This window comes from Plectropomus leopardus, chromosome 15, assembly GCF_026936395.1.
Source record: "Plectropomus leopardus strain MGB_pleo_1.0 chromosome 15, ASM2693639v1, whole genome shotgun sequence".
Taxonomy (NCBI): domain Eukaryota; kingdom Metazoa; phylum Chordata; class Actinopteri; order Perciformes; family Serranidae; genus Plectropomus; species Plectropomus leopardus.
This window is the reverse complement of record NC_142190.1, coordinates 20139609-20155892: the sequence shown is the minus strand read 5'-3', so window position 1 is coordinate 20155892 and position 16284 is coordinate 20139609. Positions and strand designations below refer to the sequence as shown.

At 37.8% G+C, this 16284-nt stretch overlaps 2 protein-coding genes across 3 annotated transcripts in view; one reads left to right on the top strand and one right to left on the bottom strand.

Moving 5' to 3' along the window:
• The window catches only part of rxfp2a (relaxin family peptide receptor 2a), a 41681-nt gene extending 37942 nt beyond the window's left edge, over positions 1–3739 (bottom strand). For both annotated transcript variants that reach the window (XM_042499272.2, XM_088088161.1), the window contains exon 1: positions 3450–3739. In XM_042499272.2, coding sequence (XP_042355206.2) covers positions 3450–3504 — 55 coding nt within the window. In that variant the 5' untranslated portion in view covers positions 3505–3739. The remainder of the gene's footprint in view (positions 1–3449) is intronic.
• A 6807-nt stretch (positions 3740–10546) lies between these two features.
• On the top strand, positions 10547–12425 carry LOC121952763 (serine/threonine-protein kinase pim-3-like). Its single transcript, XM_042499589.2, has 6 exons — positions 10547–10678; positions 10832–10879; positions 11412–11630; positions 11742–11919; positions 12040–12213; positions 12334–12425. Exons 1-6 carry the CDS (start codon positions 10547–10549, stop codon positions 12423–12425), a joined length of 843 nt encoding a protein of 280 aa, XP_042355523.2.
• Positions 12426–16284: the final 3859 nt, after the last annotated feature.

Here is a 16284-nt window from a genome sequence, read left to right as displayed (position 1 = left end):
TAAATGTGAATGCAAAAAAACACAACAACAATAAAAAAACAACAAATATGACCTCTAAAGTCAGCTGTGCTCCATGTTTCATGTTTTTTCCTTACTTGATCTCAGTGGTTACCACTGGACCTACTGTCATGTGTTAGGACCACAGTACCCAGCCGATGTTCTCCAGAACACAAAGTCCTCATGACATTTCAAAAGGCTAATCTGGGTTAGTCAGCAGGTATCTGATAAGTTGCAGCACCTCAATGAAAAACTTGAAAAAGTTCTTCTTCTGTTTGATCTGTGACTTAAGTCCTTTAGTCTCTTCCCTCAGTAACTCGCTTACGGCTTGTTCATTTTAGTGTTATTCTTTACTCATTATGACATATGCACATAATGACACACATATAGTAACACAGCAGGAGTAACTGTGTAGATTGTCACAGTGATCAGTTGTATTGCCCCAAACCTTTTACTCCATGAGAAGACCATAATGCACACACTTGAATTTAAATCCGTTGGGATTTGACCTGAGATGTGCCTGCAGACCCGACGTGCCACGTATGAAAACAGACACATCGTGAAAGTACACTGAGACCCAAGGCACCCAGAACAAAGAAACAAGTGTGGTCCAGCTCAAATGTTTCTCTCATTTGAAACTAGAAAGATCGCAAAGAAAAGAGTCACGTTTTCAGTTAGTTTGATTTAGTGTTTTTCTGCTCATGAGGCTAGTTTGGTATTCATAGAGTCAGAAAGCCCTGACACAAGTGCCCAAAACTGTCGGCATCAATCCAGTTTTCAGACCCATTTATCCTGTTTGGGGTGGTGTCACCCCTCTAAACATGCAGACAGGAGAACACAGCCAGTACAAAAAAATATGTGTGAAAATCTATTTTCATGAGCATAGTTAACAAGAGCAACTGCACATCACCAGGACAGAGCTGCCATCCACAGAGGACCTCTACACAAGCCTGCTGCCTGCTGCAATCTGGCAGACGGTCCCTAATCACGCGGCTCAGTGACATCTTCATGCCACCACAGGCAGTCAGTCTGTTAAACTCTTGAGCTCCTCATGTCTTTACCTGAAACTTTCACTTCACTTTTTATCACAGGTAGCCAAAATGACCTGGCCCAGCATCGCCCCGAACTCAGCACGACAGAAGAAATGAGCATCTGGTTACCAAACTCAGCTGGGACAACGGATGAACTTACCGTTTATACCTACGTATGTTCATGTTTTATATTCAGTTTAATCATTTGCAGTTACTATACATTATATTTTAACCTCTGCATTTTAACTTTTACTATGTTATGTTCTAGATTCTCATTTTGTTTTTTACTTGTGCAGTTTTATCTTTTATACATATTTAATTAGCATTGTTGGTGGGAGCCTGAGACTTAAGATTTTCATTGGGAATGACTGCTTCTTTAATTTTTTTATTTTTGCCTTGGATATTAAATCATGATAAATTTGAATAGTCAAAGAAAAGTACTCATGAAAAGGTCATGAGTTAAATCAACAAATATTATTTGAACTTATTTGAAATATTTGAACAAAAGAACCCTTTGTGAACATCACTGTTTAGCCAGATAAAAAAATGGACTGCACTGTCCGACAGACAAAAATAAAATAATAGACCGCATCCACCTCAGGTATTATTCTTTACTCTGGACATATAGATGTCTTTCAATTGTTAGCCTCAGTTTATGGGTTTTTGAAATACCCAGTGAGATTCTGGCATCATGATCTCATGGAAATTAATATCTTATTGTCTTATTATCTTATCTTATTGTCTTGCAAACCTAATTTCCGTTGGTGGGACAATACAGTTGAACTCAACTGAACTTAATGTGAAGCCTGCAGTGTTTGATGCAGTGTTACTGATGAACACAACTTTGATCACAGTTTAATAATAGTTTCTTGAAAAAGCTTCCTGTTTAGTCAGGTTCATATTTGTTAAGAAGAATAAAGACATTTACAAAATCTTCAAATGGTCATATTTTGGTTCCTATTACAACCAGAGGCTGAATTACATTTTTAAGTGTTTTTTTTAAGTTTTTTTTTTTTGTTTTTTTTTTAACTTTGGAGACTGCCAAAGATCAAGATCAGTCAGAGCAAGTCTCTTCTGATGAATGTCAGAAATCATCTTGAGCACCTTTTGTAATCTGTCTGTAATCACATTTTTATTCCTGGCTTTTAAGTCACTATGAGCACACTTTTATATATTTTTGGCGGTTTGTCTTTTAAGCTGGTCTTTGTGTTACCACTGAATTGTTTATATTATCTTGTGTTTTGTGTTTTTAATTATTTTATTTTTCTATCCTGTGTGTTGTTTTTACAGGGTTTTTTTTGTACAGAACTTTGGTCAACTGTTGTTTTCGAATGTGCTTTATGAATAAATCTGGATTGGATTGGAACAAAGTTTACAAAATAATTTGAATGAAATCAACGTGGATATCTGTGCATCAACAGGAGTGATCATTTCTCTTTCATCAAAATGTGTCACTAATCACAACCAGTTTCTTAGAAATTATTTTAAGCGCCATCCATCTACTGAAGCACTGTGAATTCGCTGTACACTGAACAACAACAAGAGGAATTTCAGCAGAGTGTAAAACAAAACAACACCAACATTATGTTTAATCACGCTAAGTGTGTCTTTGCGTGAAATATTTACACAGACCTCATCCGAACAGTTCTCACACAGCAGGAGATCTGAAGATTAGTTACAGACTGGGGTGAAGAGAGTGAGCGTGGGCATGAATGAATAAGACATGTAAAATACATTTTGGGATATTTACCATCTGAAATCCCCACTGTCTGGAAAATCTACTTGAATACCAACATCTGACAGACCAAGAAGTAACAGTTTACCTGAGACCAAAGAAATGCCAGCATAATGTCACCTTGATACTTAAATATGAATCAATACTTACTGATTTAAACATAAGACAATCTCTGATAGACTCTTTAAAACACCCTACTTTTTTATGATTCTATCTTTGTGAGAAGGACAGCGGTTGTGCAGAATATCACAGCCTATTTCATGCCTTTCTAACATCCATCTGAGCAGCAGGGTGGACAGTTCCCCAAAGAAATTGGATTTCTGTCCAACTCAAAAACCTACAAGCCTTACTGAGTGCAAACAGAGTAGTTTTCTTCCAGATGAGCATTTACAACACAAGAAGCTTTCAGCTTACTGTGGAGTTAAAACTGATTATTGACAGTTTAATGTTCTGCACAATTGGGTCTTCCACAGAAGTCGATGTGCATTCACAAAAGCACCCTGAACTGTGATGAAACCAAATCTTGTGCTAAAATTAGGGAAATTACCTATAACAATGGGCTAATAATCGTATTCATAAAACATGAGACAGATATTCGGCTACCAGAAGTTCCCAGTGATGCAACAGCAAAAATGTAATAAATTACTCTATGGTAAATCAAAAGACTTTTTTTTTTTTTTTTTTACCTCTGATCTCAGTACGGGTCAGATAGAGGAGCAAAATGAAGACAGGTACTTCCATCCTGAGGCTCAGAAGTTTTATACGCTCCGGCTGTGAAGCATCAGACCGATCCACGATCAGTGAGAACCTGGCAGTCGACAGAAAAAGTCAGCATAAGTATCAGTCTGTGCAATATGTTAGAGGATGCACATTAAAAAACGACCGAAAACATTAACTAAGACATCGGATCCACCGCGGAAAGTAAACCCGAGCCGGAGCGCAAAGACAGCGACGTGCTCTCCACACTGCGCTCGGACCTCTGAGAGGACTGCTGTCGAGAGCCACCGTATCCTCTCTTTCCCCTATCTACAGACACGCGCGCGCGCACGCGTCAATACACACACACACACACACACACACACACACACACACACACACACACACACACACACACACACACACACACACACACAGGTGCCCCACTCCCTCCTTCCTTTCTGTGACACCATGCAGCAGTGACACTCAACTTACGGCCCGCGGGCTGAGTGTGGCCCATCGATTGGGTGCCTTGTGGCCCCCCAACCATTTTATAATTCACAGTAAAATCATTTTTTTCATCATTTTTGTACTTTTATTAGACATAAGATGCCAGAGTGCATAAAACAGCATCAAAATGGAGTTTGTTTATTTAAAAAAAAAAGAAAAAAGTGCCAGTGGAGGTTCCCCTGCAACACACACACACACACACACACACAGGTCCTATCTTAGCCCCTAATGTCCTAAAGTCCTAGAAACATTATAAAATCCCAGAAATGTCCTTTAATCTTTGAGATGTCTGCAAAATCCTGGAAATGTCAGAGCATCCTGAAATTTCCTGTAATTCTACAAATTTCCTAAAATCCTTGAAACTTCCTAAAGTCCCAGAAATGTCATCGAATCCTAGATGTATCGGCTGCTATGAGCTGCCCCTGGCCTCTTGTCATTTTGCAGAAGTGGCCCCAATGCATTGCAAGTTGAGTACCTCTTACATACAGTCTGTGTGTGACACACAGAGGCTCACTTCTGCCCTCAGCCAGGCAATGAGTGTAATGGCTTTGCACCAGTGGTATAAGTTCATTTACTCAAGTAAGCTACTGTAAGCCACTTAAGAGTAATTGTGAGGTAGCATTTCTGTGCTTTACTTGAGTAGTTATTACAGTTTTATGCTACTTTATACTCCTTATCCACTACTATATTGTATTTTACTTCAATAGAGCACCATAGTAATGAGTCAGAAGGATTTTTGAGCTTCTGCTCCCTTGTTTTGAAGTCGATGTGTTTTTTGAATTTTTTTTTTGTTTAAATGTCTGAAATCAGGTCTACAAGCTAAGGAGACTTTTACGATTTGTTCTACGAAATAAAATTCATCAGTAAATTCTCCACTTGTAAATTAAAAAGCTTTCATGTGTCTTTAAAAAGGAGATCACTAACAAGTGGCTAAATGAGACTATGGAAGGTCACCACGCCAAACACGGCTTTACAACCGTGTTGTGGTAATGATGTTAAGTCATGCAACTATGGTGTAATTAGTTTACAGTCTTATGTTAGCTTTTTACTTTTGGCAATTGCATTTAGGCTTCAAAAATCATTAACATGGTGTTAATTAGTTAGTTATGAAACTTACACAGCAAGATAATCTTGCTGTGTAAGTATCATAAACCTTTTTTGCCTATTTTCTTCAATAATTTGAAATCCAATGGAAAAATTCAGGTTTTTTGACGAGGGCACCAGGCCTCGCTAAATTCCATGTTGACCAAGAAAACCTCACCCCTGGAGTGCTCTATACATGACAACAGTGGTTTGCAATAATTTCCACATTCAGATCATTAATACAAAATATAAACAAACAACAAATGTATAAAGGATAGTTGAAATGAACTCTACTTTTACCAGCTGGAGCATTAAAATGATGAACATGATAAGGCATCAATCATTATAATACAGTAATAGAAGTGATTATGAGATAGGCCATTCAGCATGATGAGTACTTTTACTTTTGGTTGCTTAAGTATATTTCAATGTTGATACTTCTGCACTTTTACTTAAGGGTTTGGCTGCAAGACTTCTTAATTGATTTCTTAAGTAAAGATCTCAGTATTTCTTCCACCGCTGGTCTCCCCTGTTACAGGACCTGCTGGACTGCAGCCATGTTGGCTTCTTGGCCTGAAGGTACAGTGTGGAGTCAATAGTGGAGCTGACTGCAGCAGAGAGGACACTTACTGTGATTTATATCTGCTGTATTTCCCAATCTTGGTACAGATATTTTTTATTTTACTGTCTGAGTTCATCTTTTCTTTTTCAAATAAAGGAGCAAAAGTGTTATAGCAGAAACAGCCTTGTCTTATTTCTCTATTCAACAATGAGTTCATTGTGATCTCATAAACTAGTAGGTTACTTTTACAGTTTGAGAGTTAAAGAAGATGAATAACACCAGCTGCTTTAGGAAGAATGGTATCAATCTTCTCATTTATTTTAGGAAAACATATATTAATCAAAATGTCCAAATATTCCAATAAATCCCCACTGTTGTTATTTCTTTCCTGAAAAGTTATTCATTTAGGAGGGCATATCAAGATTGACAACAGAGATTAACAATAATTCTGGTGGAAAAAAGTGCGCCCAAGCACAGTTCACTTTGGAGATCACATTTGGCAACATAAGCAGATTTTAGACATTAATGCTGCCAGAGTTGAGCTTTATTTGATATAATTCGAGATATTTGCCTTTTAAATACTTGTATCCACTTAGGTCATTGCCTCTACATTGCCTAAATCTCACTGACACTTTAAAAAGAACTAGCTTCTTTTTTGATTTAAACACTTCTTTTTAATTTAATTTAACATTTTATTTTTCATGTTGAGGAAAGTTTCATCACTGTGTGTGTTTAGTTTGTCTGTTTTGGATGGTCTGCAGATAAGGCTGAGTTCCCCAGAATAAACTGTCGAAATAGTCAAAAGGTTTTCCAAATGAGCAGGGCGGTAACCTTTGGTGCAAAGTGTGCTTCACAAATGTTTTCATGAGCCCTCTGACAATGTAGATATGAAGCAGCACGCTGGCAGCAGCAGCAGAGTTGTAACTGTTGTCAAAATAAACACTGAACATGTTTCAGAGCTGCTCTGTGTTTTACTTGGAGGACTCAGAGTTGTCACTAGCTTTCTGGGCAACCTAATAACATCTAAACCTGAGCCGTGCCATTTAGGCAACATGCCTGTTTTTACATAGTCTGAGAATTATGACTTTGCATTTTAGGCAAAACAAAGCAACATGGTTAGGGTTACAAATCTTTTACATTTTGTTAGCCAAGATGTCTCTGAAAAACCTCTCAACCTCTGGTTTTGTAGCCTCATCTTGGTATACGCAAGCTTCACTGGTTTGTTTAATAATGACAGTGCACATTAATAAATGTTGCTGTAAATGTGCCTGAGACTTACAAAAGGCTATTTTATTGTGGTTGCTGGACACATGATAGCCCCACAAAAAAGAATTTGAGATTGAAGTTAAAACTCAACAGTCCTTATGTAGAGGGATAATAAATTGGGAATATTAATATTAGAAAAGATGTCATGGAGGGCATTATTATCTAAATGACTGTTGTTTGGATACAAAATAGCAAAGCTGAGCCCCAAAAAATGCAACATGTAGAGAGAGAAATTGAGAAACTCAATGTTCCGAGAGAAATCCTTAAAGTTACAGCTCAGTGTGTGTGTGCCATAAAATAAATAAATAAATAAATAAATAAACAAAAATAAGAAATAAAATAAAATAGCGGTTATTGAGTCACCAAAATAGATCGGATAAAAGTAAGAGGAAGAGGCCCTTTTATTTTGTATTTGATAAAAATAATAAGCATGAGAACTTGTTTTATTCCTACTTATTTATTTCATTTTTAATACTGTTGCATTTGTTTCATTATAATTTACTTTCTCCATTTAAGAGCAAACTATATATTTGATTCTGAATGTCTAAAAGGGTAGAAAAAGTATGCCAGTCATCTGTTGACTCCATTTCTCAGCTAACATTACTGTTGCACACTGTCAAAGGCTGAAGAGAGGCGAGGCAATGGTGAAAGCGCATAAATGTCACATCCTTTGAATTTCCCCCGAAAATTTGTCCCGCATCCTATACATAAAAACAGGCTGAGCTGTTTTTATAATAAGAGCCACCAAGAAAGTCGGGAAAGGTCTCCATCTTTACAACGCGTTCTCATCCCAACTTGTCAAATACAGCAGCTTTGCCAGTGGACCTACAATCAAAATATTATGCGTGAAGTAACCCTCCTGCATCAGTTTTGGATGTTCAGGGACAGACTATCAGTTGACACTCCTAAAATGCATTGTATCTTTCAAAAATACAGCTCAGTTTTTACAGTATATGTACAGTTTCTGCTTGTTACATGTAATCAGTCTGTTTCATAAATAAACTTATTAAGTACCTAAAACCTCTTAAGCAAAAACAACACGGCTTGGCTTCAAATAAGTACAGCTGTACACATGTCATATAACATGTGAAATATGCCCGCAGCATGCTATATATGGCTGTGCATATGGTAAAATCTCTTAAAAGAAACAACAACTGGGCCTTAATCTGTGAAAAATAGACACAGAGTAGTCCCTAAAGTAGCTGCAGATATTAAGTTACTGACCAGTTTTTCAACAGCATAAGCTGAAGATTTGTTTTCATATTATCAGTGATTTCACTTTCATTATATTGACATGGTACAGGATGAAACAATCATGTTCGTCGGGTGGACAGAAACACGCCTTAAAGTGCAAATGGTGGTCTGCAACTCTAGGATGTGTCATAACTCAGCAACTTGCGCACACATTCATCATATACACTTATATGCTGATGATGTTGTGCTTAAGACTTGTTGCACTTCCCTCAATGTGCCAAAGAAATCAGTGAATGCAGGTCTTAATTATTGATTTATTATTAATAGATCAAATAACATACTCATAATCACACAATCAATGTGTTATTTGAAAGGTGATTTTTCTAGTGATAAACCCACAGACAGTCATCATCAACCCCCAGCTCTATTGCCATTTTAACATATTTTCATTGATTTGTTTTGGCTTTTTTAAAAAAAAAAAAAAAGCCTGTAAACAGTTATTTTATATAGTTATTTGGTTGCCGTGGTATTCCAGACAATGCTTGTTTCGTGATGTCAGAGAATGGAACTCAGGATCAGAACAAGGAACTTCAGAACTTGGAACCCACATAAGGCATTACTACCCTCGCACTCAGGAAATCAGCAGAGTAAAACACAGGTTCTGGATATTCAGAAACGCATTTTCCTCAACTATTGGTATTGAGAACGCTCACAATACAACATGGATGCTAAGCAGTTAAAGACTTTTGATTCTCTGCCCTCAGAGAATCATTCAGGTAAGTGTGAAATCCTGTTAAACAGCTGCACTTGCTCAAAAAGTTCATCAAGCTAGTTTTTTGAGATACAGCATGTTTTCTCTGAAGCAAGTTAAAAATCTGCCAGTGCATTCAAAATATTTTAACCGGTTTACAAAAAAACTAATTCAAAGTATTTTCCTCTGAATGTTTCAATATAGTTTTGCTGTTGTTGAACGAGGTCTCTCCTCAATCAACAAATTCGTATGTTCACCGTGTACTGTGTAGGCCTAAGACACCAACAAAGCCATCTTCACAAACTGAAGGTAAGTAAGCATGACTAATTGATGCTAAATGGTTATTTTGTGGTTGAAGTATCCCTGTAAGTACATTAGGCTACTTAAATGTATTTAGTTTGCACCACTGATAAAGGTATAGCCATTGAGGTGTTGGATAGGCATGCTGAACATCTGACTTTCACACAGAAGATCAAACTTTGTGTCCTATTATGGACCCAAAATTCGCTTTTGTTTCTGACAATCTTTAACATAGAGTATTTACCATGTCCACATGTTGTAGGAAGAATATTGAATTTGAAACTGATGGGATTGAACATTACACAACAATGGTGTTGAACTTAAGATAGACTTTTGCAGAACCATCCAATGTCAACAAGTTTCTCTTAACTCTTGTATTTATAGTGAACAGTGGCACCGGCAAACCCAACAACTGCCTGGGAGAAGACTCTAGGGTGACAAGCAGAAAAAGGAAGGGCGGCATTGATCACCCAGAGCCAAACATTAAAAGGCAGCGGGGTGCCAGCGAGTCCCTGGAGGTGACAGTGGTGACTGTGCCGGCCAAGGGGACCAAGAGAAAGGCCAACACCTCAACAGACATCCCCACTAAGAAACAGAGGGGTGGAAACGGTGACACCAACACTGATGAACCCACCAAGGCGTCAGTGGAGGAATTCACATGGACTGACAATCATAATGAGGCCCTTGCTGAGCAGCTGCCAGCAACGGAGACCCAGAAGACGAGAGGGGATATCAGCTGTGAAGTCTCCTCGAGCTCCAGCAGCCCTTCAACCTCCCAACAAAACGTTAGGAGTGCAATCGACTTAGACACTACCAGCAGAGGTAAGCTAATAGTGTCAAACAAAATTAAATGAGTGTATGTGAGCACACATACAACACCTCCCTACCACCAGCAAATAATCTAGCTAATAAACCTGCATAGTACTTCCTCATATATATTTTTTTACACCGTGGTTTTAGATGACAGAAACAACATTGTTAACACGTTACGGGATCTTAAGAAATGCACATAGGTATTTTTTAGCTTAATATTTACACTACACTACTACAGACATGAGAGTTGTTTTGTTGCCTCTAACTCTCAGCAGGAACACAAAAAAATGTATTTCCCTACTGAAACAAGTCATAATGCATAGGTTGAGACATTCAAAAGAGTTCCTCTGATCGGCAGATGTATCCTTCACTGTGCAAGTCAATAGTAAAAAGTCTTTTTCAGCTGCAGGGGGTCATTCATGGTGTAATTCCACTGTGCGGCGACTACAGAAATGGTGGTTTAAATGATCTGATCACAATGCATCTTAGTGGTCATTTACAGTTGTATTTACTCTTGTATTTAGTGCTGTCCATTTGTGATCAGATCACCCAAGACACATGGTATTGCCAGATATAAAAAGGCTCAGTATTAGACGTTTCTCACAACAATGATAAAACATTTGTGTTGTGTGTTTGTGTGTGCAGCTACATTTGAGGCCGCATACCTGCAGCTCCACATGCTTGGAGAAGGAGGCTTCGGTTCAGTTTATGCTGGAATAAGAAGAAGTGACGATTTACCAGTAAGTATTATGTCTGTACTCTCACATTACACATACTCTTGAAAAAGAGATTCTAAATCTCAATGAGTCTGTTACCTGGTTAGATAAAGGATATATACACTAACAGTCATCGCTCCCTATGCTAACCAAAGCACTGTTGATTCTGTCCTGTAGGTGGCGATCAAACACATCCCCAAAGTTGATGTGGAGTATGAACCACTGGTAAGTAATTTCATCTGATGTCTCAGCACCAACTATCATTGTTGATCCTTTTTGTCACTTTCTTGTTCCCTTGTTGTTGATGAGGAAATCACACAAACACAACCACATTAGCATTAACAGGTTAATCGTGATGCGTATAAGGTCTGTAACTTTTTTTTTTAAATCGCTTCAAAGCTCCAAAGCTTGGCAGAAATTTGCCATTGAAAAAATAGCATGTGGTCACATCACAGGGATCCCTTGCCCCCTGACCTCAACATATCTGAATGAAAATGGGCACTGAGTTCCCTTTACAGACATGCCCACTTTTTGCGAGTCCCATGCATTTTTTTGCTGTCATTTGATTCCTAACCAAGCAAATCTGGCATCCCTGTTTTTCCTTGTCAATATGAATTTCAGCTCTTAAAAATGCGATTAAAATGCAATTAATTATGATTAATTATTGGAAATCTGCAATTATTTGTGATTTTAAAAAATCATTGTTTGACAGCCCCAATTAAAAGACAAACTATGTTCTGTGTATTGTTTCTGTCAGGTTCTTGATGGAGTGATACACTTGATCCCCCTGGAGGTGTACCTCATGCTCAGAGCGGCAGGTGGACCTGAGTCATTGGGGAGATCTGCGGCCGTGACATTGCTGGACTGGTTTGATCTGGAACACGAGCTTCTCCTGGTCATGGAGAGACCAGTTCCCTCTATGGATCTGTTAAGCTTTATTGAAGACAAAGGTCCCCTGAGCGAGGACCAGGCTAAGGTACGAAAAGCTGGTTTGAACGCAAGAAACATTTTTGTGTAAAAGCTGCACCACCTTACACTCCCTTTTTTTCCATTATAACTCATCTTTTTCTCTTTATCTGTGTCACAGGACATCATGAAACAGCTGGTGGAGGGAGCAATCCAAATGCACTCTCTCAAAGTCTTTCATCGGGACATTAAAACTGAAAATGTCCTCGTTGAGACTGGCTCTGATGTTCCTCGAGTGAGGATTATCGATTTTGGATGTGGCTGCTTCATTAATAACGAACCTCTCCGCAGCTTTTCTGGTATGACATCTACTCTCTGCTCCTGCTCTTCATCCATATGTTGATCCATTGTGTGGTGATCTTCATTTAAAGCTTACTCTTCATCCTCTGTTTCTTTCTGTCTCCATCTGTGTATTGTAGGAACCTCTGCGTTCGTACCTCCAGAGTTCAAAGCGCACGGGGAGTATGAGGCTGAACCCACCACAGTCTGGCAGCTAGGCGCACTACTTTATGAAATTGTGGATGGACACAAGCAATTTAGCACCTCCAAGTTCCTCCGCAACAAAATTAAATTCAGCCATACGCTGTCCAAAGGTAAGACAACACTGGTGTTAATACAATGCCTGAGTTTTGGTTCTAATAATTTGTTTCTAATAATAACTTCACCTACCAACATAATAATCTTTGCTTCGTTCTCTGTCCTCTCTCCTTTAGACTGCCATGATTTTTTGAATGGATGTTTAGCTCTAAACCCCAAAGAGCGCGCCACCCTGGAGCAGATGCGGCTGCACCCCTGGCTTCATTAATTGTGAACATCCCATCTCCTTTATGATATGTACCTGGCAATATGATAAATAAACTGACAATGATCTCTACATTTAAGAGACACTTAAAAAGACTTAAGACTATTCTCTTTGTAAAAGCTGACTGGTACGGGCTGATTTTGGCGGCCATGGGGCTTTCAATCAAACACTGAGCTTTGAGAGCCTTTGTACTTCCTTGTGGTTCAGAAAGGGGGCTAAAATAACCCTCAAAATTTAGATTAAATTCTGGTGATGGAAAAATGGTGAGGTCATTTCACAGCTTCACAGGAGTGTTTCAAACATAAAATCCTTTCTTTGTTATTTATTAAATGGTGGACCAACCCTTCAAATATTCTGACTAAAGGTATTATGCTGATGCAAACCACTAGAAAAAAAAGAAAAAAATTAATAATTATGATGGTGCACCAAAACAAGGAAGTGCTCCTACTTCATTGTTCTGAGCTTTAACTTCATGTCAACGCGCAGACAGAAGCGTGCATCTACTCAGCACCACTAAGTTAGCTTACGTTTGAGCTCAGCTGAAGAGGACGCCATTAATGTTTACATCTCCCACAGTCACAAACAGGAGCCTCCCTTAGATGCAAGCTCTCTCATGGGCGGTGATAGGGTTGTAGAGTGAAACCAGCAACATTATCTTTTAACAGGGATTTACCCTCACCATCAGGACAAACATACAAATGCACACACGCAAACTAAAGCTGTTCATCACAGTCAAAGCATTGTGGAGGTGTGACATCTTGTGATTAAAGCTAAAAAAAACAAACATGTACACTAATGTTTATTCATGAGGAGTGAGCAGCTGGGAGGGACAAACATTTGGCTTTCAGCTAAGAGACATTTATGAACTTAAGAGCTTTTTGTTTTATTTATTTATTTTATAATTCAACAGGCAACTTTTTAAATTCCTTTAAGTTTTTTTTCTTTGAGTATGCAAATAAATTCAGTTTAGTAACTGCATAATACTAATGGTTGAAAAAATGATAATTATGATTTGCATACTATGAAGCCTTAAAACTGAGTCAATTTCTGTTACTGCTTCTTCCTTATTTTTGTTTGAGATAAGATAAGATAAGATAAGATAAGATAAGATAAGATAAGATAAGATAAGATAAGATAAGATAAGATAAGATAAGATAAGATAAGATAAGATAAGATAAGATAAGATAAGATAAGATAAGAGAAGATAAGATAAGAGAAGACAGACTCAAAACAAGGTATGTGCAAGATAAATAAAGCAAAAAGAACAATATAAAAAGTAAAAAACAAGACGCAAAACTAGAAATGGAAATAGCAATTGAAAAAAAATAGTTCTAGAGCAAAACGAAGAAGCCACTTGTTGCCACCTGTCCTTTTCCATGGCCTTCTAGTTTTGAACACAAAAATTGCTTTTCCTCGCCCCAATTTTTTACAAATAATTACACTACATGGTTTAAAAAAATGTCCTCTGAGAGATCCATTTAACTGCTGCCTGACTTTAGGAGCCTGAGTCTCATTTATTAGCTGCAAGATTAACCTTTCCCTTCTCTTCCTCAAAACTCCCAAAGCAGCAGTCCAACCCTGCCCCTTCAAAATTATCATTAATAGAGTATACTAATTTGCAACAGCAGATTCATTTAGAAGGAAACATTAGAGCACCTGAATTGCATTTTGTAGCATAATAGGAAACATCATTAAGGTTTTGAAGAGCTGCTGCTTAGAAAATAAAGTTGAAGATACATGTTTCCAGAAATATTTGAATTGCAGAGTCGGGTCTAATAAAAAAAAAAAAAGTACATTTCTGTTGTTTATTGGTAGGAGTATACACCAATAAACATGTGACAAGTTTTGTGAGACAATACACACTTGTCTCTATATTCACTTGCCTATATTGAAAAGCACAGGATTAACCTGGCTAATAGAAGTTAAGAAAGAAAATTTGTGTTGGTTTAGAAAGTTTCAACAGCTAACAAAGCTATTTTCCAGCCAGATGAATTGAATTTCATTCTATGAAAAAATGGAGGGTGTTACCAAAGGTAACATTTTGATTTTGCAAATGGAGCTGCCTCATCGTTTTTGAATGTGGTGCGGTGTTAAGTTGGTTATGTCGTGAGGCTTAAAAGACCTGCAAAGCAAATCTGAAGGTGTTTGCTACAGAATAACACACAAAGGCTACGTCAGAATTTAAAAAAAAAAAAAAGGATGTCTGTTGCCTGTGCCGAAAACAATGTCACTCTACTCTCAGGGTCAGGTCTTCGTCCCTGCAGGGGCATAAATGTCCCCAGCTCACAATGTCCTGACAAAAAGAAGTAACTTCTGAATCTCTGCCAAGATAAAGCAAAGACAGGACACATCTCGACTTCCGTTCCTTTCATGTGAGAATGGACAGGATGTAAGACATTTACAGAGTGTTTAGTTTGTTGTGTTGCAGAGGCATGCACATTAAATAAGTCTTATTGTTACCTCAGTTAAAAATATTCATTTCAGTTGCTCATTAGCTCATCCTCATTCCCTGCGTGGGATCGCCTCTTTGCTTCAATGGACAATGGAGGGTGAGACACATTTGCCAAAAGGGGCATGCTCAGTCATTTTAAAAGTGATTTCTATAAAGTGTTGTGCAGTAGTGTCACCCCTGACTGGACTTTATCTTCACATAGATTCTCGATGGCTTATATGTTACTGCAGCTGAATTCAGCATGCATAAGACTATTTTTTTCCACTCAAAACTCGCCTGTATGTGTTTCTTTTGAGTCAAAAGGTCAGTTAATTCTCTGGTTATTGCACAGGTATAAAGAACAAAGAACACTGGCTGACCTGCTGTTTCTCCACAGAGAATATAAGTTGTCTATGTAGCTGATGTCACATTATGTCTGAAAGTCAGCTGAACTGACCATAAAAGACTAGATACTGTACCATTATGGAAACAGATACAGGTTTTTCTATCCACTATGAACAAGAGCATTATCATTATTTCATCAAATGCCTAAAAATGACATCCAATAATAAAGCACACAAGCAACTGAAAGAATTATGAGTCCATTGGGAGGAAAGGAGGAAGTAGTGTGACATTATTGCAAGAGCTACAAAATCCACAGAAGGATAAGGAGGGGGTTTTAACTAAACCACGGTGTTTCCCCAGTGAAGTTGTTTTTATGCCAAAATCTGACCAAACCATAGTCATAAAACTGCATTATTATGAAATGGCAATAACATCCATTTCATAATAATAATAATAAAGTTCTTTGCGTTCCTCTGGAGGTTACTGTGTAGCCCATATCTACTTGTCTTCTAATGGCATTATGACATCTTCCAAACATGTTGATTTGGTCCCATGGAAGAGTATGATTATAAACAGGAGGCCAACAGCAAACAGCCCAGTTTATGAACCTGCATATGAAGTTTTAGCCTCACACTTGATGTTTGGGCCACCAAGACGTATTTCACCGACCTGTCCCTGCTTTTCCAGCAGCTTTAATGTCACTAAGGGTATTTTGCATGAAAACATGATCCTTTCTTAACCATAACAAATTTTTATTTGTGCCTAAATTATCCACACCTTCGCCATTTTGAGAAAGTTTCAATGCATCCACAAAATAATGTACAAATGTTATATAGCTTTGGTTTACAGAAACATTTAATGCAAACATTTTTTCCGCTGATTGGTTTGTAGCTATATTGTGCAATTACAAACCAACTATTAAATTATTCTAATGCATACTGTTTATTTTAAATTTATTTTTCATGCTAAAAATGCATCAGGATTTAACGTTTTCAAATGCAAATACTGCTTCACATAATACATTGATGTATTTAATATCGGCCATTAATCCTATCCTGGAAGAAAGAAAGAAAACTATGGTTGGAT

Excerpts from the sequence above, each read along its gene's own strand:
- LOC121952763 (XM_042499589.2), top strand. The coding sequence starts at position 10,547 with ATGATAAAACATTTGTGTTGTGTGTTTGTGTGTGCAGCTACATTTGAG. Across the intron at positions 10,679-10,831 it reads GAAGAAGTGACGATTTACCA|GTGGCGATCAAACACATCCC; the intron begins GTAAGTATTATG and ends TCTGTCCTGTAG. Across the intron at positions 12,214-12,333 it reads CAGCCATACGCTGTCCAAAG|ACTGCCATGATTTTTTGAAT; the intron begins GTAAGACAACAC and ends TCTCTCCTTTAG.